The sequence below is a fragment of the Vittaforma corneae genome (assembly GCF_000231115.1).
Source record: "Vittaforma corneae ATCC 50505 unplaced genomic scaffold supercont1.5, whole genome shotgun sequence".
In the NCBI taxonomy this organism is placed as follows: domain Eukaryota; kingdom Fungi; phylum Microsporidia; family Nosematidae; genus Vittaforma; species Vittaforma corneae.
The window spans coordinates 141,390-162,188 of NW_006889838.1; the positions used below are offsets into that span (position 1 = coordinate 141,390).

Below are 20,799 nucleotides of genomic sequence, written 5' to 3' on the forward strand. Positions count from 1 at the left end.
CGCTTTTTGTAGGAAAGTTAAGCACTCTTAAAACTTTAGCAAATTCATGCATATCCAACGATATTGTGCAGCCGAATATCGCCTGCAAACAGTGCTACCTAGGCTGACTAACTGTAGACAGAACAGGCGGTTTTCTATTTAACAAAAAAAAGAAATATACTCTCAACCTAAACCAAGAATCATTTACTTGATGCTTTGGGAGTCTTTTTGTGAGCCACCGTCTTGTCCTTCGAATTGAGATCATCAAATGACATGTCCTGGGCCTGGGTATACTCCATTCCCACCGGGCACACCTTAGAGTATCCAGTATTATCAGCAATGGTCATTTTGAATCCATCCTTTTTGAGGGAATTGAGGGTGCTAAGAGTATCTTTCAATGCTGGATTCCCAACAATATTTGCTTCAACAATCTCCACCGCCCTGAGAATTACACCTTCAATGCAGTCAACATTAGAATTGATTGTACTGAACGAGAACGCCTTTTTATTATTGTGGTAGAAGGTTACCTCGGAATTGTGGTTGACAAACGCCATTCTTCTGATATTGTCTGGAAGAGTAGACTTGTCCGTAAAATCACATGTTATACTCACTCCATAATCCAGGGCTTCAATGTCTTCTTCTGCGGTTTCGTTCAGGCCACAGCCCTTGCATTCTGTATATGAAATGCGCTTGTAAGGCTTTGTCTCTCTGACAACAATGCTCCTAACTGTTGCTTCTTTCTTGCATTCTGGACAGATAGTCTTTACTACTTCTTCTTTCTTAATGGCCGGCTTCATTTTTGCGGTAAAAACAAAACACGTTTTAATAAAATAAGCTGAAACTAAAAGCAAAACATAAATGTTTTCTTTTCAAAACAATCTAAATTTCTTTCGGAATTTATCAAATGACTTGTTTTGGAACAAATCTACAGGAGCAGTTGCAATGCAGGTAGGGATTTGTCTATTTTCAAGCCAAAGATGATACTTAACTCCAAATGAATCAAGGCCTTCCATTATAGAGCACATGTCCTTTTCACCAATTCCATATACAACTGTGGTCATATCTTCAAGAAGGCCGAGATAGTCCATTGTTCCTGTGTCTTCTTTAGACTTTTCTATTGCAGCAATCGCGGCATGACAGCCCTGGGCTACAAGAGCGCCAGTGCTGAAGTCTTTGAGATCCTTGCGTAGAAATAAGAACTGCTTTACATGATTATCTTCTGGCTTTATTTGATTTAGATTTGTCGGTGCTTGATTTTTGTTGTGGCGATCAATTGCTCGCTATGGTTCATTCCTGGATAGGACTGGACGTGGTTAGGCTTTAATAAATAGAACAGCAGATAGATGCCACTATAGTCAAATATTCTTTTTATATACAAACAGTCTAAGTAATCTCCAAAATGCTTTCCCCAAATGGACAGAATAATGCATCAAATATTTCTTTTGAACAGGCACATGTTGTTTTTCATGAAGGAAAACATACTGCCGATTTCCATTCTAGTAACACCACTCACAATCTACTTTGTCTTCAAAAAGTCGAGAAGAATGACTAGTCTTGATCATTTGCCTCGCAGGTTCAAAAGCTTTGAATTTAAAGGCATTGTCACAAAGGTTGGGGATGGGGATGGATTCAAGGTTGTACACATGCCCCTTTTGAGATTCAAATCCAGTATCAAGGGTATAGAGCCACTCTCGATACGGCTTGCCGGGATCGATGCGCCTGAGGTGAGATTCTTCGACAGGCCTGAGCAGCCCTTTGCCAAAGAGGCAAGGGAGGAACTGAGAAGGCTGGTCTTGAACAAAAAGGTTAAAATTAGAGTGCTGGATATTGACCATTATCGAAGAATTGTAGCAATGGTGTTTGTTCGGAAAAATACCTTTCAAAATCTAAATGTGAATTTAGAAATGGTAAAGAAAGGGCTGGCCTGTGTGTACGACAGTGCCAAAACATCATTTGGAGGGCTTAAAAGTAGATTTATTGAGGAAGAAAAGAGGGCGCAAAAGAAAAAACTGGGAATTTGGAGCGACCCATCATTCATTTTGCCTAGAGAATTTAAGGAGAAACACCGAATGAGGTAGAAGAAAGCTGGTAATTAAAACATAACTACATAAACACCTCAATTTTATATTCAACAAGGTTATAAAGAGGTGTAATTTATTTTTAGACAGTGTGTCCAGTAAAAAGCGTTACAATGCCGTCAGAAGAGACAATAATAAGGCCCTTGGTATTAAAACAGATGAAGCTATCAAGCTCCATTGGATTTCGAAGTGGTATTATGTCTGTGGCGTAGAAGAGGTCAGTGACGGTGCACACTGCTATCGTGTTGAACAGCAGGGCTACGTCCTTACTCGGAAGGGAACACTTTACACTTGATACTACACTGCCCATCTTCCCATCTATAGCCTGTATTGAATCGTTGAGAATCAGGAATATGTCATCACCTTTAATCTTTACAATCGGAAACCTGCTTCTTCCAAGGATTGCAGTCTCTGCATTAAGCCGTATGTCGTACTCCGCTATTTTCGATGCATCAATCGTTAATAATTTATTTGCTACACACTCGATGGACAATGCCTGTACAGACTGTGACACCCCTGTGCATACCCCAAGAAAAGTAAATGACTTTATGGTATTCATTTCATCAAAAATATACAATGTGTCATGGCTGATACAAAACGATTTGAAAGGAGAGTCAAATTCAAATATCTTGATATCACTTTTCTCTGCATTTTCATATTTGCACAAGCGTATTGAATAGTCCTCAGAGGAATATGCCATGTAAATTGTGCTTTTAACTTCCTTTACTCTCAGTAGCTTTAGACATCTCTGCGAGATTTGGAAGTCGTATTCAATCTCATTTGTGCTGAGATTGTAGAAATAGAAATGAAGATCCGAGGAAAAGACAATAAGAATGTTGTTGAGGGGGCAGAAATTTGAATGTATGAGTGCACTGATCCCTAGATCTATCTTCTTGTATTCTGTAAGGATCGGCGAAGACGATGGAGGAGCCGGATGTATTGTTGCAGTAGCAGGACTAGACGAAGCAGAGTATGGATCATTGGGCATCCCATTCATAACCCTAGGATCGATTGGTCTTCTCATCATGTGCTGTGGTTTGCCTGGAGGACTCCTTAGCCTTGCATATCTCTGTTTTTCATTTTCTAACTTGAGCATTATTCCCTCAATCCTGTTAAGAGTGTCCGGAGACATTTTCTGTCCAGACCGCACCTCAACAGTCTCGAGAAAGTTATTGTACCACAAGCTAAGCATGGGCTGAGAGTCCGCTATTTTATATTCGGCAATCCCTGTTTCCTCCTTAAACGAATTTGCAGTTTTTTGAAAGTCATTTTTTAGGAGATATTCGTAAATCAATAGGTTGAGAGAGTCTTTCCTGTCATCCTCCCTTGGAATCATCGGGGTCTTTGGGATGTGGAAGAATTGTTGGGAGATAAAATATAGAAAAAAAGAAATGAAAATGGGCCAGAAAAACAACGAATGAACATCCCATGTGAACTAGTGCTACCATTCTAGGGCTTTTACCATTTCGTGTTGCTTTTGGCATAAAATAAATTCCATTTAAATGAAAGACAAAAAGGCGGATCAAACCAAAACCACCGGTCAAGTTTTGAAATGATTTGAATAGCCGATTATTTTAAAGCGCATTCTATGAAGTAGTAAAATATGCTTTTATCAGCTTATAAAAATTAAACGCAGATACTAAAAGTTCATTTAGTGCAAATATGCGAGTACAGTGCACCACAGCTTGATGTTTTATGACATGCTACCTAGCGTTTTATTTGTTTATACAGATTTTTAATCATAGTGTCAAATCCATCAATCGCTCAAGGAGATGATGAGGAAAATAGATACCAGCAGTAGCCTAAGGCAATGCAGATATAAATAGATTTTCTGCTCGCTACTCACATTCAAAATAAAGATTTGGTATTTATTTTGACATTGGCCATAGCACATTACTACAGGCCAATAGCTGAAGCACAGAGTAAATTATGCCACTTGACTTTTCTATGCTCATATTTCCAATACTTCTTAGTATTTTTGGACCCAGGATATGGAGAATGAAGAGGAAAGTGGGGAAAACGGAGAGAGGCAAATGCGTGAAGAAAATAGGAGTGTGCATGATGTCCGCGAGGAGAATGGAAATGTCCAGAGTAGTATCCAAGAACAGCCACCTACCCGAAGCAACGAAGAAGGTAGAAGTGCACGGCAGTTATGGAGCCTTACAGTTAACTTTTTGGCAGATAAGAGTTCCATTATTTCACTGCTTTTTTTACTAGTTAGTTTGATACAATCCTATTTGCAAATCAAAAAATTAAGGGAAGAGTTCTTTGAGATATTTTCAGACAAGCTCAACCAACAACAGTAAACATTAACAATGACGTTTGGAGCAAAACACACTTCTCTTAAATAAGTCACCATCTTTGCTGCAGTGTGTTGCTTTTGGCAATAAACGATGGCTTATGAGCGCAGCTTGATATCAAACTATCTGTGACAGCATGTCCAATACAAACATTCCATTTGATTAAATATTGGAAAGTCAAGCCAAGCATGAGGTATTTTATTAGCCACCGACTCTCCATAGCCTTTTATCATCCAGCATTTTTGTGTTCATCGTCTATCGCTAATAGCACATGCTTATGCAGAGTTTAGTATTTACTGCTTAATTTGTTTGTTTTCTGATTCCTATGAATAGTATTGCAAACATGAAAAGAATCATCTTTCTCCAAGGATTCCTCTTCGCAGCAGTCCTCTCGTTTGCATACATCAGTATCTTCAGAAAAAGACGCGACTTTCCAAGGTTCCTAGACAACTATCTGCAAAGCAGGCTTGATGAGATTATCAATAAAGAGAGGAGTCAAAAGCTGGAATAAACACTTAAACATTACATTACAAATGTGGTCTACTCGGCCAACCAGTATTTAGTGTTCAATTATAGTTATATTGTGGTCTATGCGGTGCATCCTGGTAGGGTTAATCTATTTTTCTCCGCTCATAACCCATGTACCCACTCACGCTCATAAGAATGTCAAGGGGCAAAGTAATCACAATGATGTTGAAGGACAGTCAAGCGGTCTCAGGCTTCCTTGTGAAGTGTGATGTTGCCATGAACATGCATCTTCAAAATGCAACTATTCAAAGGAAAAGCGGAGAGAAGGTATTTGTAAAGCAGTGCTTCTTAAAGGGACAGAACGTTAAATCAGTAAAGATAGATCCAAAAATACTAGGGAAACAGCATTTATTTGAGTAAATGTAACAACAAGTTAATAACATACCATCAATATTTGCTTAGATAGTCAGTATTTGCTAGTCCTTTGTTTTGACTTTTTTATCTTTTTCTTCCTATGCATCTTTTGTACATGCCTCAGCCAACTAAACCTGTAGTTCTTTTTGGAGGATCCAAGACAAATCCATTCCTCACATTCTGTGCAGTATCCTTGAGTTAGCCCACTGGCTTCTTTCAGTTTGGGCATTGGATACTTCTCTCCCTTGCAGTTTATGCCATGCTTATAATTCATATGGTACCAATAGCTGCTATTTTTCATATTATACCACTTCTCACAATACTCACAGTATCCTTCTCTTTGCGAGCCTGTTCCTCTTATGCGCCTTGGAGAATAGCTGTTCTGGGGTTTTCCTCAGTGACCTCCCTGAATTCAAACAGCTCATCGAACGTTGAGGAGTCTAGAATGTCTTTGAGGAATAATGTGTTCCCAACGTTGTGAAATTTCATTTTGCATAAAAAGTGTAAACAATAAGTATGATTTTATGCCTAATCCAACATAATTTTAAATATTAACATATGTGTCTTTATTTCCTAGTTCTTTTTGTGTTCTTTCTTCCACGTTTCTATAAGCCTATCTTTTCTTCTGAATGACTCCATTAAAAACTCTTCTGATTTTTCTATCTCGTCTAGGCTAACAATCCTAGCATCACATTTGAATTCGTATATTTGACCAGTACAGAGAAGGTTAAGGATAGAAAAATCTTTTCTGTCACAATAAAATGTAAGATCAAGCACTTTATCGACATACGATCCTCTAAGCTCGTCCTTTATAATACTAAATCCCTTGTGTCTTGGTGTTAGGACATTAACGAAAGGCTCCATATTTTTTTCCTTGCAGAACTTGTCTGAAAGCTCCTTCTTCATGCTAGAAAATCTGCAACCCTCACAGAATAGCACAAGCCAAATGGGATATCTGTGTTTCTTGAGATCTTGAACGTATTCCACAATATTACTTCTGTCCTTTTCAAAATTTCTCTCTAAAATTAGATAGTTTAGTGCTAGGAAGCCTTGGTAAAATACAGGAACATATCGCAATGATTTTTTAAATGCGTATTTCGAGTGGGAAAACATGTGCTTGTTCACTCTGTTGATCAGGGCAAAGTCAAGAGCACTAATATGATTAGAAACAACAAGGTAATTCCCTTTTGGAATGTCCGGAACATCCATTGTAGTGCTTATCCTAAAGACCCAATCTATTATTGTCCAACATGTGTATGATGTAATTGTTGCAATTGAGTTAGACAGTCTACGATCAAAGGGGCGGGCTGCAAAGCTGCAGAGAAGAATGGGAATGCAGAGAACCATGTTGCAAACAAGCAGAACTCCAAGCACCATTTTAAAAGCCACCCTCAGATATCTTTTTGTAATGCTGTCGATGATGATATTCTCCTTATATTTGTACGCTTTCTTATGGCCATTTTTGCTTCTTTCTGGTTTATTTTGTGGAGACACATACGCTGATCGTCTCATAAAAGTTTTGGGGTTGGATGAAAAATTTTTGATATAAACAAAGGCAGAGGATTGATGAGCACAAAACACCTGGCTTTATTTTGGTTGTATATGCTTTATTGATCTGGTACAGCACCACGGCGGAGTCCAACCTAAGAAACCTTAATAAAATTGTGGAAATTATTAAAAGTTTAATTTTTTAATAAAACAAAATTGTAGCTGAGTATATCTACTGTTTTCTATGCCAAATCTTCACTTAGTGTGTATTATCACAAAATCGGTTCCGCATTTAAAATCTACAACTTCTCCAAAATAAAAATCAATCTCAGTTGGCTTCTTGATTTCATCATACTCTATTTCGTCGAAGCCAAGTTCTCCATTCAGATTGGACCCCCAGCTTAAAAGCCTTGATCCGCGCTGTGCAATGCAGAAGTCGCAGCCAGCAGCTATCTTATCAATATTTCCAATAATGAAACGAGGAGTAACCTCCATTTTTGTGCCTTCTATTCCAAGCTGGGAAAGAGTATTGTCGCCACAGCCAAAGACCTCATTACTGTTCGTGAGAAATATTGTGTGTGTAGACCCACATGCTACACTCTTCACATTATCCAGTAGAACTATTCTCTTTTCCTCTGAGGAGGTTGTATCACCAACGCCAAGCTGGCCGTTAAAATTGGATCCCCAACCAAAACATTCAAAATCCGTGTTAATTGCCATAGAGTGGGATCCACCACCTGCTGCTTTTGTAAACGAAAAGTTTGCATTTCTCTTCATTTTGGATGAAACCTGAAAGGGTTCAAGACATCTCTTAACATTTCTAGCACGGTGGATTCTACCCAGCTGTCCTTGCTCATTTGCACCAACTGTCCAGAGATTATTATGCCCATCCGTCATTATTATGTGGTTCTGTCCCCCGAAAATCTTTTTGATATTCCTTAAATTTTTAATTCTTTTAAAAGTAGGCTGGAATTTCGTGGTTGAATCAAATCCAAACACACCGGATGTGCTTTTAAATGTGCCACAGGCAAATACCTGTCCTCTTTCAGTTAGAATTGCGGAATATGAAGCGCCGCAGCAAATATCCATGATCTTCTGGGTAATTGCAACAGGTGTAGGTGCTCTTTCGTCTCCCTCTCTTCCCAATGCACGATCATCATTCACACCCCAGCTATACAGTTCGTTGTTTTCGCACAGTATGAAAGCATGCAGCTTTCCAGCTGCAATTTTTACAATGTTTTTGTTTCTGAAGAATGGCTGCTCGATAGGCCTGTTTGTGGATGACAAGTCTTGATCTAATCCTAGCTGGCCCATTAAATTTGATCCAAGAACAAATAAAGGCATGGGCAAGTCTTTTTTAAAATTTTTGTAATTTTGAATGGCGACACATAATGAATGCTGGAAGAGTTAAACATAAGGGCATTTAATTAATAAATGGCTATTTGTAAACCAAATCAACACAGAACCGGCATAGTTCAATAGCTCATTCAAAGCATTAATAAATTCATTCAACAGTATCCTCTGTTTTCTCTCCAACTCCTTCGCTTGAGGAGGATTCTCTCACTGCTTGCCTTTCATCTATCGTGGTAGGGTTTCCAGTAATTAAAAATGCCACGTGCTTCTTGTTCTTTCCTATCGACTTGATTTTTGCGTCGTTAATGTTGAAAACATCCTCGCCGTACTTGTATGAGAAACTCTTGACTAAAGTAGGCTTTAAATCATTTTTCATAGAATCACATACCTTCTTGAACATTAGATTCGTACCAGACTCCGCCCCTATCTGTTTCTTTACAGGCTTCCTCACACCACCTACACTAATGGTTGGCGCAAAGATTTGTGATTTTCTATCCATGGGGTAAAATTTTGCATGACTATAGGAATTGCAAAACTTGACACTAAAGTCTACAATCTCCGATAGCAGCAGGCCAGCATTGCCAATTATCTTTTAAATGCACGGTAGCGGAGAATTTTCCGGTCGGAAGTCAAAGCATATTTTTCATGGTCCCATGAAGAAGATTGACAAGACGGCAAAGCTAGGAAAAATCATTCAAGTAAAATCCGGCATATCTAGTTTTCTTACACCAGAATTTGTGGTTGTTCAGACATTTGGAAAGCCGCTGGAAAACACCATTCTGTGTGCGGACAAATTCAAGATTAAGACAGTTCTATCCAGTGAGTTGAAGAAGGATATTGTGATCTTCAGCCCCTCTACGATTGATGTGGATGAAGACTTTGTAAGTTGGATGAGATTCTACACCTACTCAGGACAAAATGTCTATGTTTATATCTTTGATTCGAAAAAACAGTGGTATATTGATGAGGTAATATGAAGCCAAACTTTAGACAGCATCAGAAGCAACCATGCAAACCAAGATGCTATAATAATAAAACATAACTGAAAGCTAGTTTAATGTACAGTCAATATGCCTTCTCTTTTGGATTTTTGGTTCCCAGCACATCAATAATCGAGTATACAAGAAAGAACATTATTGCGACTATGAAGAGACTCACAGCATAGTCCGGAACATAGTTCATCATATAATAGAATACATGGATTCCAAAGAATATAATCCTGTTTGCTTTGCTAAAAGCAATTGCAAATGCAGAGTTAACATCAATGATACTCCGCACAGGCTTAATCATTCTCCAGCTTTCGTTGTCTATGATTTCTCTTAAATTGCCTGTGCTCTGTACTTCGATCACATAGCTTTTGCCTGAGTAACGAACAATAAAGGCTGGAAATGTGTGCTGAAGAAACCTTGAACCAAGCTCAACATTTTCTGCAAAGTTTAGAGTCTTAACGGGTATGTTTAAAGTGGGTAGTACGTCTTTAAATTCTTCACAGAGTGGACAGCTGAAATCTTTCCTTTCGTAGTAAATAAACACAAGAAAAGGCTGTTTCTTCACACTATCAGCTTTACTGTGGTCTAAAGTGATGTCTTGCTTTGTTAATGGATGAATCTCTGCGGCTTTTGTGTTCAGAAGATGGATAAGCAAGAGTAACACAAACATGGGGGTGTCTGCCTAGTCATTGTTTAGACAGAATATATAATCACAAAATGGTGGATGCTCGACTTGCCCTTACTTTAGTGCTAATAAACTTCTTTGTATCTCAAATACACCAAAGCTTTAATATGGTTCCAAATGTCACTGCCAATGCGGCTCTCTTGCCATGTTTCGTATGCAACTGCGTCCATCAATAAATGTTCAACACAAATGATTTTAAATTGCATCATGACCTCGCTTGTAACAATGTGCCATTTATATTTTTATTTCCGTTTTTGGCTTTATATTTAAAAAAGAAAATTTTTGGGCCCATGCAAGTTTTTGAAGGACCAGAAGAGCCAAATCTCACCGAGCCAGTTCTCCAAAAGGAACCAAATAAAACCTACAAGTTCAAAATATGCTTGGTTGGTGACGGCGGTACTGGGAAGACCACATTCATAAATAAAGTTCTGAATGGGGATTTCATTTCAAAGTATTATGCTACCCAGGGAGCAGTAACGAAGTTCTTAACTCTAGGAATTGGGGAGAACTCTTATGTAAAGTACGAAGTTTGGGACACTGCAGGCCAGGAGAAGAATGTGGGACTTAGAGACGGATACTACATTGGTGCAATAGCAGGGTTCTTTTTCTTTGATGCAAATAGCCGTGAGACAATGGCCAATATTCCCAAGCACATGAAAGCATTTTACAATGCATGTGGAGTAGAAAATCCGAAGATGTTTATTCTGGCCAATAAAATTGACATAGCCAAGAACATGTGCGACTTTAGTAAGTATGCACCAAAGGTGGCACATTATAACCCAGAGTTTGTTGAGATAAGTGCCAAAACAGGATATAATTTTGATAAGCCATTTACAAAACTGACTAGATCGCTGTTCAATGATCCTAGTCTTAATCTTACGGCCAACATCAGTCTTGAATCTGTAGACTTTAACTATGACATTCTTGCTGGCACACCGTCAGTTGAGGATGCATCTAAGATTGCTGATCTGGCACCTGAGGAATAAATTAAATAAACAATTTAAGAAACGTGTTTTATTTTTGATGTTCTACTGCTGCGAGCATATATTCTGAGGCAGTAAGCCGAGATGATTTTTAAGCACAATGTTCCTCGAACGCCACAAAAAGTCACAATCGCAGTAGCCTTGTTTGCTTACCAGACCTTACATTTCTCCAAACTTTTTGTTTATAAAGTTTCTTCTTTTTGCTATTTCTGTACAAAGCGACTTTTACTTGCATCATTCATAACTGAGGATAAATTTTTTAGAACTATTTATTTGAGAGTTCCACCGGGTTTCATATAATAGCTAGCCAAGTAAGTCGGATGTATGACTTGCTAAGCAGGTCGTTATATCACTTTACATGTGGCTCATTTTTAAATGACTATGCTGTGTTTATAGCTTCTTAGTCAGGTGAATGGGCAATGATCAGTGTAGTTCAGAACATCTGTCACATACATTTAATAAAGTGGTTTTACCAGAATAACTACAAATATTAATAAAATTAACGTTTTAATCTAGCAACTTCCCAATTTAATATTTCATAAATCTCTTTTTTGTCTTATATCTAATATATAGTCTGTAAACTATGTGGAAGATTAAAATAATAGCCAAGAAACATGATAGTCTGAGAATTTCACTTGTAAAGAGATTTATAAAGGGGTACAAATACTTCCCTCTAATATTTCCTAGTATTACAACCAAGCTGCACCACAATATCAAATAGCATGTCATGACCAAAGATTGCAATCTAGTTCGTCTCAGCTTAACATCAACCTGGTCTAAAATCAATAAAATCAATGGAAAAAGATGCAGTCCTAGCTCTGTCAATATGGGTGTTTCATACCCCGGTTTGAGAAAGTTCTTGTTTATAAGTAATTTTTTATCAACGAAATAAAGGACTCCAAAACACCCCCGTGACAACAATTTCGAAAGTAAGTGCAACTGGAAGGAGTGTGTTGTAGAGTTTAAACAATCTAGGCTTGAGTCTGTATATGAAACCAACAGCCACGGTTAGAACGGTGAAGTACAGGGATTGATTCGTAAAATATAAAAATTTGAGATCAGAATAAGTGTGCTTATATTCTCTTTGTTTTGGATTGTTCGAGTAAGGAGTAACAGCATAACAGCATATTATAAACAATATTACTTTTGTCATGAATATCATTCTTTTTTTGATTTTGCTCAACCGATCATCATTTGTTTCATTGCGATTTGGACTCTTATCTGACTGAAAAGTGAAAAAGGCCAAGGAATCGTGGCCATGAAAGTACCAGCAACTGAGAAAGAATAGCATGATCGATCCGACAAGCAATATGATCCTTAAAGTACTTGCTACCACTGGAAAACCAGTATATTCTGTCGGATAGATATTTTCCAATCCAATTAAGCATCTAACATCTGAATTACTATTCATTGTTGGGGTAAATTTTTTCAAATCAAAAAATTGTAAAAAATGCAATGTAGCGGAGAAAATACATTATGCTCACACATAATGTAGAAATGTGCAGACATGCCGTATTTCTAACAATGTGCCGAGGATCTGGTCATAGTTGTGTAGTGAAGGCTACATCAGTATTAATTTATCCAACAGCTCCCATTTTAGTACAGTTACAGTCTTTGAGTAATATAATTCATTCACAAGGATTTACCTGTACAGCAATGGTTGGATATTGGCATTTCAATTCAAGCTTAGAGCTATATAATTGTGATTTTCCTGTCAAAATTCGAGCTAATTTAAAAATTTTCAGCCACACCCCTAAATGAATATTGCACAGACGATAAAGACATACAAAGCAATCTGGAGTCTACTTGTGCTCATGGGAGCTACACTCCATAACTCGGACAATGGTGCAAACACAGGTGGAATCTATAGCTTTAGAAATTATCCTGTGGATACGACTGAAATATCTATATCTAACCAAGGCATTAGATTTATTGGCAGCGATATTAAAAGACTAGTGAACCTAGAGAAACTGAATCTCAGTGATAACATGTTAAAGTCATTACCGGCTGATATAGGAGAGCTGAAGAATCTAAAAACATTGTATCTTGATTTAAACAAGCTTGAGACATTACCAGACACTATAGGAAAGCTGTTCAGTTCTTTGCAACTACTGATTTTGTTGGGCAATAACATTTCAGAGGTTGGTGATGGAAAAGAGACTCTGGGTAGCAGGGAATTGAAAGTGATATTTGAGAATCGTGTTATGTTTGATGGGAATATCTTACAAGGACAATAATTGCAATTATTGGTTCACAAATTTGAGGCAGTTCTTTCTCTTCGATTCAGTACTTCATGTGTCTTTATTTTCCATCTGGCAGGCAACATGGTGTTTTGGGTTGAGCTTGCACATGCTGTTCAGATATATCTTTAAGAAACTGCGGGACAGGAATGCATGCTGCACTACTGGTGCTAGCTATTGCCAAATAGTACAGCCACAAGCACTGCAATTTCACTATCAGCACGCTGATCCTTGGCCAGTTGAGGAGAATGTGTGACGAGAGACTGTGGTGGTAGTATGAGCAACTAAGAAGGCTATATAAAATGTAGAGGATATTTTTGAGACATATAAATGGCTGTGGATTGGTACAGCCCTTGTGTAGCGATGTATCGCAGGATCTGTAGTTTGTACGAGCCAATCTTTAAATAAGGTTATTTAAGTATTGTAGCTAGATTTTGTCTATTTATAAAGTGCATGAACAATACCACCTACCACTTCGCCCACAGTTGCTAATGTCAAGAGCCATAGACTGGCAGCTCAATAGTAACAATACTCAAAGAGCATTTGTGTAGAAGATAAAGTTTAAAAGTATTAAAGTGTTTTAAATCGGTATTGAAGACCAATTTAATTAGTTCGTGACATCTAACTCATGTTTTTTCTTCTCACCCGGTTCAATAAGCTCGCTATATACTTGTTCCAGTTCATCTTTCATATCACTAAACGGATAGTATAAAACTGTCTGATCCAGAATTATTGCCATGAGTTTATTTGGAAAAACATCTTTGAAAATTGGATCGATATTTGACGTGCGGTTTCTGTGCAAACTCAGACACTTCAAGTTTGGCATAGTTCTGTGTATACCTGTCTCAGCATCAAAGTAGTTTTGAAGACTAACCTCTACAATTTTGTTATTATTCAAGCAGAGGTATTCAAGACCAGTGAGATTATACAAGCATGGTATCTCTGTCAATCCAACATCAAACAAAAACAACGCTGTTATATTACTGAGATCTGGATTGTTCAGTGCATCAATGTCAATAGTCGTTTTTTCTATCCACAACTCTTCTGTTTCACAATGATCAGTGAGGAACTTCCATGCCTTGATTGGAACATAGTTAAATCCGAAGCCTGATGTCGAGATTGTTGTGAGTTTTGATTCCCATAAGTATGTTTTAAGCTCTTGAACTGCTTCATCTTTTGGACTACCATCTTCATTTAAAAATTTATCTTTTGTTGCATTGCAAGCATAATACAGTTTCATTGCCACAATTTCACGAATGTTAGCTTCGTTACTTAGATAGTCTCCATGTTGGTCAAGACTCAGATATCCAAAGTACTCATTGATTATTCCAGAGATTCTGGAATTATTCATAAAAGTAGTAAAACGGCCATCTGGGTCCTTGAAAACACTAAGTTCAAGAGTTGGGTGGGGTGAGGTGTCTTCTAGTGCATCATCAAAGACAAGAAAGTATTGGGGCTCGCATTCCAAGGGTCTTCGTTCATCACTCTTCATATTACAACTGGCATCTGTGGAGAATAGGATAGGAAATCCAACAGGCAGTACTCTGATCAGATCAGTTACAGTTTTGATTGAAAGTAACAAGCCGTGCATGGGTGTGCATGCAACTTTTATATTGTACAAAACTTAGCGATTTAATTTATCAGTTGATTTTAGTATGACAGAGAATACTCAAAGGATAGTCTCAGATAACATATAGCCAGTAGAGCAGTGCACAAACCAGCCACATTCACAGAATATGTATATCTCTCCTGCTGTCTTTGTTTAATAAGCCTATATGTATGTGCAAGACATATGTGATTGATTGTCTCAAGCCAAGTTGCAAATAGAAAAACTTGTTCAGAAGACTAGATCCAAGGCCTGGCAGTATAGTGGTTGATATGGATTTTTAGCGATGTAAAATAGATAGGTTAATATTAGGATGGATAGGAGCATATCAGTTGGCAGCAGCTCTACTAGATGAGAATGGATATAAAATAAGTAGGTGGTTAGATATGATGAAGATAGAAGTGAATATTATAGTAGTCAGGGGTAGGATGGCAGAGTATATGGATAGGAAAGCAGGGAGACATACATTGGTGTTTAATCAAATATCTTGATATGTAAGACAGCAAGTGATGAAAGCATTGGCATGAGACAAGGGAAATACAAGCATTGGAAGGGCTACTGTTTCCTATGCATGATGGAGCTCTAGAGTGGATGTGCAGTATGCATAACTATATCAATGTGTACAAATGTATAGTTTATGGTTGGTGAAGATTGTTTCCAAACAGCTCTGATTTTCTAAAATTTTTATCAAATTTTTAGATAAGTTCTGGTCGTATTTTGCACCTCATAAAATGCCTACTTCAACCACTACAGACAGCTTAGCTGATGTCGGTGATACACACAATGCAGCTACTGAACAAGCAAGCATTGTTGGGAGGCCCAAGCATCTTCTTGGTGGTTCTTATGCTGTGGTCAAGAAAGTACTGGCCAGTGAGTTTGCAAAGTACCTAGCTCTGCAGATGGTTATTTTGGTGCCAGCACTTGCATACAACTGCATTAGGCTATGGCAGTTCTGCTCAGAAAACACAGTCGCACCCACTATCTTCTGCTTCGTAAATGTGGACAATTGGTCAGTAATGATCTTGCACATTGCTACTAGGTATAGAGGCTTTTTAGTGCTACAGGTGATGATATTTTTTCTTGGAGTCCTGGATGTGGCATCTGAGTACATATTCAACCACTATGAGGTTCCATATTCGAAAAGAAGAAGAGTTTTCTGGGGAGTATTGGGCCTATTATTGTTAGTAGCATGTGTTGTTTCAATTGAATTATTTTCCACTATATGTGGCGGCATTATTGGCAGCATAGTTATATATGGCATGGTCAAGCTTGTTTCCTTCATTACCTCGAAGGTATCAGCAGCTCGTCTCATAGTTTTTGGCAACTGTCTCGTCGCTGCAGTGGCTCTCCTGTTAGCATATTTTGCACCCTATCTTCTGGGAGGTACTCCCATTACTGAATACTTCCAAAGGAATAGAATGGATATTTCTCAATACGAAAAGTTTTTTGCCGAGTTCGATGTTGACATTTCAAGAGTGTTTGTTGTAGGTGGTATTCTTTCTGACAATGCAGCCAGCAATGCTGTTCCATTCAAATCTATGATGAGCATCATGATTGGCAAGGATACGATCCAGAACAACAGCTTTGAAGTGGTCAAAGCTTTGATGCTGCGCGATATAGGACATGCAAGACACTTTGATCTTTTATCCATCATCATTGTACCCTATATTATTGCATCCATAGGAATGTGCTTTCTGGTGAAGAGGATTGGAAAGGAGAAGAACAAGTCTGCACTAAAGCATTTTGTGACAGTGTGTGCACAGATCGCATTATTTTTCCTCATCGCTGAGCAGGCTTACAATTTGATTGCAAGTATCTGTGTGTTTAATGCATACAGGTTTGCATGCTCATATGTAGATTTATCTCAGAATCTTTTAAATATGCCTGAGAATAACAAAGCACTCACGTACTAGTGTCTGCCATTCTCATTACTGATCAGCCATCCCTCTAACTTCCACAGGCTGAGGCAGAATAACTACATGGTCAACGGAAGCGTAGAAATGACGCCTGTGCTAGATGGATGTCCCTTCTAGAGCCAGGACATCTGCAGAACTGTGGTTTATCTTTGCACAGACATTGAAATAAATTACTTATTTAGCAGTGTTATTTAATTTTCATACAGCCTGTAAGCTTGATGCACAGAACATTGAGCAGTATCCGTTTCTGGTGTGAGATTGAAATAGAGTTCATCTGCACGGCATCCTTAAATGAATTAAGCAGCTAACTGCATCTGTTTTGGCTCATCTTCAAATTGATCCTTCTATGTCAAGAGTCTAGTAGCTGATTAGTGCAGGAAGACAGAGGATGTTCTTGACAATAGCAGGGGTAGCTACACGATCTGCACAGGGAACACACTATTTCGATATTTGATAGAGACCACAGACAAGAGTCATTTAAGAATGAGTTCTAACTAGTGCTTAAATAAATGCAAACCAACTGTATGCTTTATCGCTGGCTTTATGCTTAACTATATCTATGTGTGTTGGAAATAGATAACTCATATGCAATCTCCTGCCGTGATATGCTACAGGAGAATATATTTCCATTCAGCTGGATCGCAAGAAAACACTAGAGCATCTATTGTGTACTAAATGCTACTCCAGTGATGCTTATTCAACGAATCACATTTAATACAATCTGAAGTGATTACACTTTGAATGGCTTGATACCTGTCAATATCCTATTGTTAAGCGCAGTCTTTGAATAGGTAGAACTTACTCACAAATTACCAGCACAGCTAGTGGTTGTATGTTGACAGCAAATACTGTCATACTTGTAGTCAAAGCTTATATATTCCATTGTGATTTTTAAGTTTAAAGATATATCATTGTGATTTCCTGTCAAAATTCGAATTAATTTAATTAATTTAAAATTTTTTAACTCATACCCTGATGAATATTATACGAACAAAAAAGGCATACAAAGCAATTTGCAGTCTGGCTGTACACATGGGAGCTACACTCCAGAGCTCTGGAAATGTCACAAATCCTGAGAGCGTTCAATGTCCCAATCCACTTGGAGATCCTGGAACTGGGGAGACAGTATGTTCTCTACCCTACAGCTTTGAAGAGTATTCTGAGAATGAAACAGAAATATCTATATCTTTCAAAGGCATTACATCTATTGACAGCAATATTAAGAGACTATTAAAGCTAGAGAAGCTGGATCTCCGTAGTAACGACATCGAGATATTGCCAGCTGAAATAGGTGAACTGGAGAATTTACAGTGCTTAAATCTTAATAGTAACAAGCTTGAGACATTACCGGCTGTAATATGGGAGCTGAAGAATCTACAAGAATTGCTTCTTAGTGATAACAATATCGACACACTACCACCTAAGATAGTAAATCTGAAGAATCTACAATACCTGGATCTCAATAATAACAAACTTACGACATTGCCAGTTGAGATAGGAAGTCTGAAGAATTTAAGGGTACTGTATCTCAGTTACAACAGGCTCGAGACACTACCAGTTGAGATAAGTAAGTTATCAAAATCTTTGGAGTTATTAGATTTGACGGGTAATAATATTTCAGAGGAAGGAGAAAGGGAAAAGACTCTAGGTAAAAAAGAACTGAGAGCGATATTTGAAGATCGTGTTGAATTCAATGGGGATGTCTTATAAGGACTACGAGTCAATATTACTGTAATAAATTGGCTCACAAACTTAATGTAGTTCTTTCTCTTCAATCCGTGCCTTGGATGTAGGAGTATGCGTCTTTACTACAGTAAGTCTTCGAACATTATCTCGAAGAATATTCATTAATCTGTATGTAACTTTTCTATCCTAGCTTTCTAGAAGAGATATTGGGATGTGATGCCATTCCTCTTTAGATGGATTGTGTGCTCGTAAAATGCATTCAAGAGTGTTTTAGTAATACAGTATAAAGAAGTTGATAGATTTGAATGTTAGCTAGTCCATTTCTCAAGGCTTTTGATAGTTCCAAAGCACTCAATGAGGCAATAAAAGCTTTACTGACCAGCCCACATGCATGTCTTCATGAGATACTTACGATGCTCAGAGAAGAGCATCTGTGCACGGCACTCACATTTTATTCTCTACCAGTGGAGAGCCTAATGGCTCTGGGCAACTCCAAACGGGCATGAAAATACATAGCAATGAACACCAGATCTCTAGCGATAATGACAGGGATGCCGAGTATTTAAATTGTATCGCAAAAGTACAGTACGATTGGCGTCACAGACGATATGAAGACCGAGTATAGGCAAGTAATTAGGAAAGCACCCAAGTGATTGTATCTCAAGGTAGCTGTCAGTGCTCTTGATCCTGAGGTGGGTAAATCCGATGAAAAGATTTATTAAAGAGATTGACTTTGGTACATTTATTTACTTTATGCTGTGGCACATTCATCTAGTGAATAATAGTAAACACATGCAAGACTATCAGTGGTTTTATTTCTGCCGCATTTCGATGCTTCCAAAACATGCAATCTGTAGCCAGATATTTATATCCTTACGAAGGTTGCACGAGTACAGCTGCCATCTGATGTAGTAGAATAGAGTACTTCGATTAAACAGGCCAGAGAGCTAGCTATCTCTTGGTTTGGGATGCGGTGCACACATGTGCAGCTATGAGCCACGTCTATCTGCTTCTTTGTTGAGTCCAGCCCCAAAGGAATGAAGATAACATTCAGCGGAGCAGATGACGCATTTCTGAACAGCAACCAAATTGAAATAGAGCCAGAGACAGTGGACAGAGAGTGCTTGGGCACAGTGGACAGGGTGATTTCGTATATTTACAGGACAGAGCCAAGAGCACACAGGAGCTTCTTCAGGCCAGACGCTACGCTTGCACATGGAACGATATGCCTGATTGATGAGCAAGACATTGAGATGAAAGAGGATAAGGAGGTGGGGGTGGGGGTGGACAGCCACATAGTGCTTGTTTCCACGCTGCATGGAGGATAGCAGAGATATTCCTGCGAATGGCATATACATACAGATTAGGTAAGTTGGATTGGAGAAATGTCTGTCTGGACTATGGCTTACAATCCAGCCATATGAGTGATGCTATATCTTGACTCATTCTACTGGATGCTCTATTCTAGCAATACAGGCAATGGCTCATCCTCGGACTGCTTCTTCTATGCCAAGAATCCAGTAGTTGTTAATGCAAGCGTGTAGACAGGCAAAGGATGTTCTTGATAATAGCAGGAGTGGATACATGATCTGTACAGAGAACACTACATATTTCTATATCTGATAGAGATCACAGACAAGAGTCATCTATGAATGTGTAGTCTGTTCGTGTGCCTGATCATGACCACGTAGGATTTACTCAATTTACTTTTCTGACTAGTGCTTAAATAAATGCAACTAACTTTATATTTTATCGCAGGCTTTATAGTTTAACTATATATATCTATATACTCACATACAGTCTTCTACCGTGCTATGCTACGGGGAATATGCTTGTTTCTGTACTGGACATTTAGACAATCAACAGCGCACCCAATCCACCTGCATTCAACTGGATTGCACAAAGAATATAGTAGAGCATCTACTGTGCAGTAAGCTGTGCACTAACTACTCAAGTGTTATTTGTCTAACAGACCACAAGTCAGTCTGGAATGATTGCACCGGAATGATTTGACATGACATGTACCAATATATTAAAAATTTTTCAAAAATAGTCATTGAGTAGTATAATTTATTCACAAGGATTTTACCAGTACGGTGATGATTGCTTATAATTAAAGCTTATATATTATTGTGCTTTTTAAGCTTAGAGGTATGCCATTACTAGTGTCAAAATTTGAATATTTAAAAAATTTTTAGCTCATACCCTAATGAATATTGCACGAACAAAGAAGGCATACAAAACAATCTGCATTCTAGTTGCATTTGTGGGAGCTACACTTCTTAGCACATCCAGTGGAGTCAATCCAGGCTTGGGGAACATTCAAAGCCCCGATCCAGTTGGGTATGAGGCTTGTACATATCAAAGGTGTTATGAGGATATTGACAATGAATTTTCACTTCTCGAAGACATTACATCTCTTCCTAATGTGATAGAAGAGCTGAAGCATCTATGTTGTCTAGATCTCCATGGACAAGGGCTAAGGTCATTACCAGCCTTGATAGGAGAATTGAAAAATCTATAATGGCTGCATCTCGGCAATAACAAACTAGAGACACTACCTGATGAAATAGGAAAGCTGAAGAATCTACAAGAACTGGATCTCAATGATAAC

General features: G+C 38.2%; 19 protein-coding genes across 19 annotated transcripts; 10 read left to right on the forward strand and 9 right to left on the reverse strand.

Annotated features, from left to right (window-relative positions):
* Window positions 1-179: 179 nt before the first annotated feature.
* VICG_00841 (uncharacterized protein) lies at window positions 180-776 on the reverse strand (the record flags this gene model as incomplete). The annotated part of the gene is made up of 1 exon (XM_007604228.1): window positions 180-776. One exon carries the CDS (start codon window positions 774-776, stop codon window positions 180-182), a length of 597 nt encoding a protein of 198 aa, XP_007604290.1.
* Window positions 777-848: 72 nt separating this feature from the next.
* Window positions 849-1,202, reverse strand: VICG_00842 (uncharacterized protein; the record flags this gene model as incomplete). Its single annotated transcript, XM_007604229.1, has 1 exon — window positions 849-1,202. A coding segment is annotated over one exon (354 nt), but the record flags the coding sequence as incomplete, so codon positions are not given.
* Window positions 1,203-1,391: 189 nt separating this feature from the next.
* On the forward strand, window positions 1,392-2,057 carry VICG_00843 (uncharacterized protein; the record flags this gene model as incomplete). Its single annotated transcript, XM_007604230.1, has 1 exon — window positions 1,392-2,057. One exon carries the CDS (start codon window positions 1,392-1,394, stop codon window positions 2,055-2,057), a length of 666 nt encoding a protein of 221 aa, XP_007604292.1.
* Window positions 2,058-2,139: 82 nt separating this feature from the next.
* Window positions 2,140-3,393, reverse strand: VICG_00844 (uncharacterized protein; the record flags this gene model as incomplete). The annotated part of the gene is made up of 1 exon (XM_007604231.1): window positions 2,140-3,393. One exon carries the CDS (start codon window positions 3,391-3,393, stop codon window positions 2,140-2,142), a length of 1,254 nt encoding a protein of 417 aa, XP_007604293.1.
* A 655-nt stretch (window positions 3,394-4,048) lies between these two features.
* VICG_00845 (uncharacterized protein) lies at window positions 4,049-4,363 on the forward strand (the record flags this gene model as incomplete). Its single annotated transcript, XM_007604232.1, has 1 exon — window positions 4,049-4,363. The coding sequence occupies one exon, from the start codon at window positions 4,049-4,051 to the stop codon at window positions 4,361-4,363; it is 315 nt and encodes a 104-aa protein (XP_007604294.1).
* A 633-nt stretch (window positions 4,364-4,996) lies between these two features.
* Window positions 4,997-5,245, forward strand: VICG_00846 (uncharacterized protein; the record flags this gene model as incomplete). Its single annotated transcript, XM_007604233.1, has 1 exon — window positions 4,997-5,245. One exon carries the CDS (start codon window positions 4,997-4,999, stop codon window positions 5,243-5,245), a length of 249 nt encoding a protein of 82 aa, XP_007604295.1.
* Window positions 5,246-5,812: 567 nt separating this feature from the next.
* Window positions 5,813-6,751, reverse strand: VICG_00847 (uncharacterized protein; the record flags this gene model as incomplete). The annotated part of the gene is made up of 1 exon (XM_007604234.1): window positions 5,813-6,751. The coding sequence occupies one exon, from the start codon at window positions 6,749-6,751 to the stop codon at window positions 5,813-5,815; it is 939 nt and encodes a 312-aa protein (XP_007604296.1).
* Window positions 6,752-6,982: 231 nt separating this feature from the next.
* VICG_00848 (uncharacterized protein) lies at window positions 6,983-8,071 on the reverse strand (the record flags this gene model as incomplete). The annotated part of the gene is made up of 1 exon (XM_007604235.1): window positions 6,983-8,071. One exon carries the CDS (start codon window positions 8,069-8,071, stop codon window positions 6,983-6,985), a length of 1,089 nt encoding a protein of 362 aa, XP_007604297.1.
* A 160-nt stretch (window positions 8,072-8,231) lies between these two features.
* Window positions 8,232-8,579, reverse strand: VICG_00849 (uncharacterized protein; the record flags this gene model as incomplete). Its single annotated transcript, XM_007604236.1, has 1 exon — window positions 8,232-8,579. The coding sequence occupies one exon, from the start codon at window positions 8,577-8,579 to the stop codon at window positions 8,232-8,234; it is 348 nt and encodes a 115-aa protein (XP_007604298.1).
* Window positions 8,580-8,733: 154 nt separating this feature from the next.
* On the forward strand, window positions 8,734-9,057 carry VICG_00850 (uncharacterized protein; the record flags this gene model as incomplete). Its single annotated transcript, XM_007604237.1, has 1 exon — window positions 8,734-9,057. The coding sequence occupies one exon, from the start codon at window positions 8,734-8,736 to the stop codon at window positions 9,055-9,057; it is 324 nt and encodes a 107-aa protein (XP_007604299.1).
* Window positions 9,058-9,145: 88 nt separating this feature from the next.
* On the reverse strand, window positions 9,146-9,739 carry VICG_00851 (uncharacterized protein; the record flags this gene model as incomplete). Its single annotated transcript, XM_007604238.1, has 1 exon — window positions 9,146-9,739. The coding sequence occupies one exon, from the start codon at window positions 9,737-9,739 to the stop codon at window positions 9,146-9,148; it is 594 nt and encodes a 197-aa protein (XP_007604300.1).
* A 305-nt stretch (window positions 9,740-10,044) lies between these two features.
* VICG_00852 (small GTP-binding protein domain protein) lies at window positions 10,045-10,740 on the forward strand (the record flags this gene model as incomplete). The annotated part of the gene is made up of 1 exon (XM_007604239.1): window positions 10,045-10,740. The coding sequence occupies one exon, from the start codon at window positions 10,045-10,047 to the stop codon at window positions 10,738-10,740; it is 696 nt and encodes a 231-aa protein (XP_007604301.1).
* An 877-nt stretch (window positions 10,741-11,617) lies between these two features.
* On the reverse strand, window positions 11,618-12,148 carry VICG_00853 (uncharacterized protein; the record flags this gene model as incomplete). The annotated part of the gene is made up of 1 exon (XM_007604240.1): window positions 11,618-12,148. The coding sequence occupies one exon, from the start codon at window positions 12,146-12,148 to the stop codon at window positions 11,618-11,620; it is 531 nt and encodes a 176-aa protein (XP_007604302.1).
* A 346-nt stretch (window positions 12,149-12,494) lies between these two features.
* On the forward strand, window positions 12,495-12,974 carry VICG_00854 (uncharacterized protein; the record flags this gene model as incomplete). Its single annotated transcript, XM_007604241.1, has 1 exon — window positions 12,495-12,974. The coding sequence occupies one exon, from the start codon at window positions 12,495-12,497 to the stop codon at window positions 12,972-12,974; it is 480 nt and encodes a 159-aa protein (XP_007604303.1).
* Window positions 12,975-13,584: 610 nt separating this feature from the next.
* VICG_00855 (uncharacterized protein) lies at window positions 13,585-14,568 on the reverse strand (the record flags this gene model as incomplete). The annotated part of the gene is made up of 1 exon (XM_007604242.1): window positions 13,585-14,568. The coding sequence occupies one exon, from the start codon at window positions 14,566-14,568 to the stop codon at window positions 13,585-13,587; it is 984 nt and encodes a 327-aa protein (XP_007604304.1).
* Window positions 14,569-15,314: 746 nt separating this feature from the next.
* VICG_00856 (uncharacterized protein) lies at window positions 15,315-16,496 on the forward strand (the record flags this gene model as incomplete). The annotated part of the gene is made up of 1 exon (XM_007604243.1): window positions 15,315-16,496. One exon carries the CDS (start codon window positions 15,315-15,317, stop codon window positions 16,494-16,496), a length of 1,182 nt encoding a protein of 393 aa, XP_007604305.1.
* Window positions 16,497-17,474: 978 nt separating this feature from the next.
* VICG_00857 (uncharacterized protein) lies at window positions 17,475-18,209 on the forward strand (the record flags this gene model as incomplete). Its single annotated transcript, XM_007604244.1, has 1 exon — window positions 17,475-18,209. One exon carries the CDS (start codon window positions 17,475-17,477, stop codon window positions 18,207-18,209), a length of 735 nt encoding a protein of 244 aa, XP_007604306.1.
* A 1,013-nt stretch (window positions 18,210-19,222) lies between these two features.
* On the forward strand, window positions 19,223-19,513 carry VICG_00858 (uncharacterized protein; the record flags this gene model as incomplete). The annotated part of the gene is made up of 1 exon (XM_007604245.1): window positions 19,223-19,513. One exon carries the CDS (start codon window positions 19,223-19,225, stop codon window positions 19,511-19,513), a length of 291 nt encoding a protein of 96 aa, XP_007604307.1.
* Window positions 19,514-20,394: 881 nt separating this feature from the next.
* On the forward strand, window positions 20,395-20,709 carry VICG_00859 (uncharacterized protein; the record flags this gene model as incomplete). Its single annotated transcript, XM_007604246.1, has 1 exon — window positions 20,395-20,709. One exon carries the CDS (start codon window positions 20,395-20,397, stop codon window positions 20,707-20,709), a length of 315 nt encoding a protein of 104 aa, XP_007604308.1.
* Window positions 20,710-20,799: the final 90 nt, after the last annotated feature.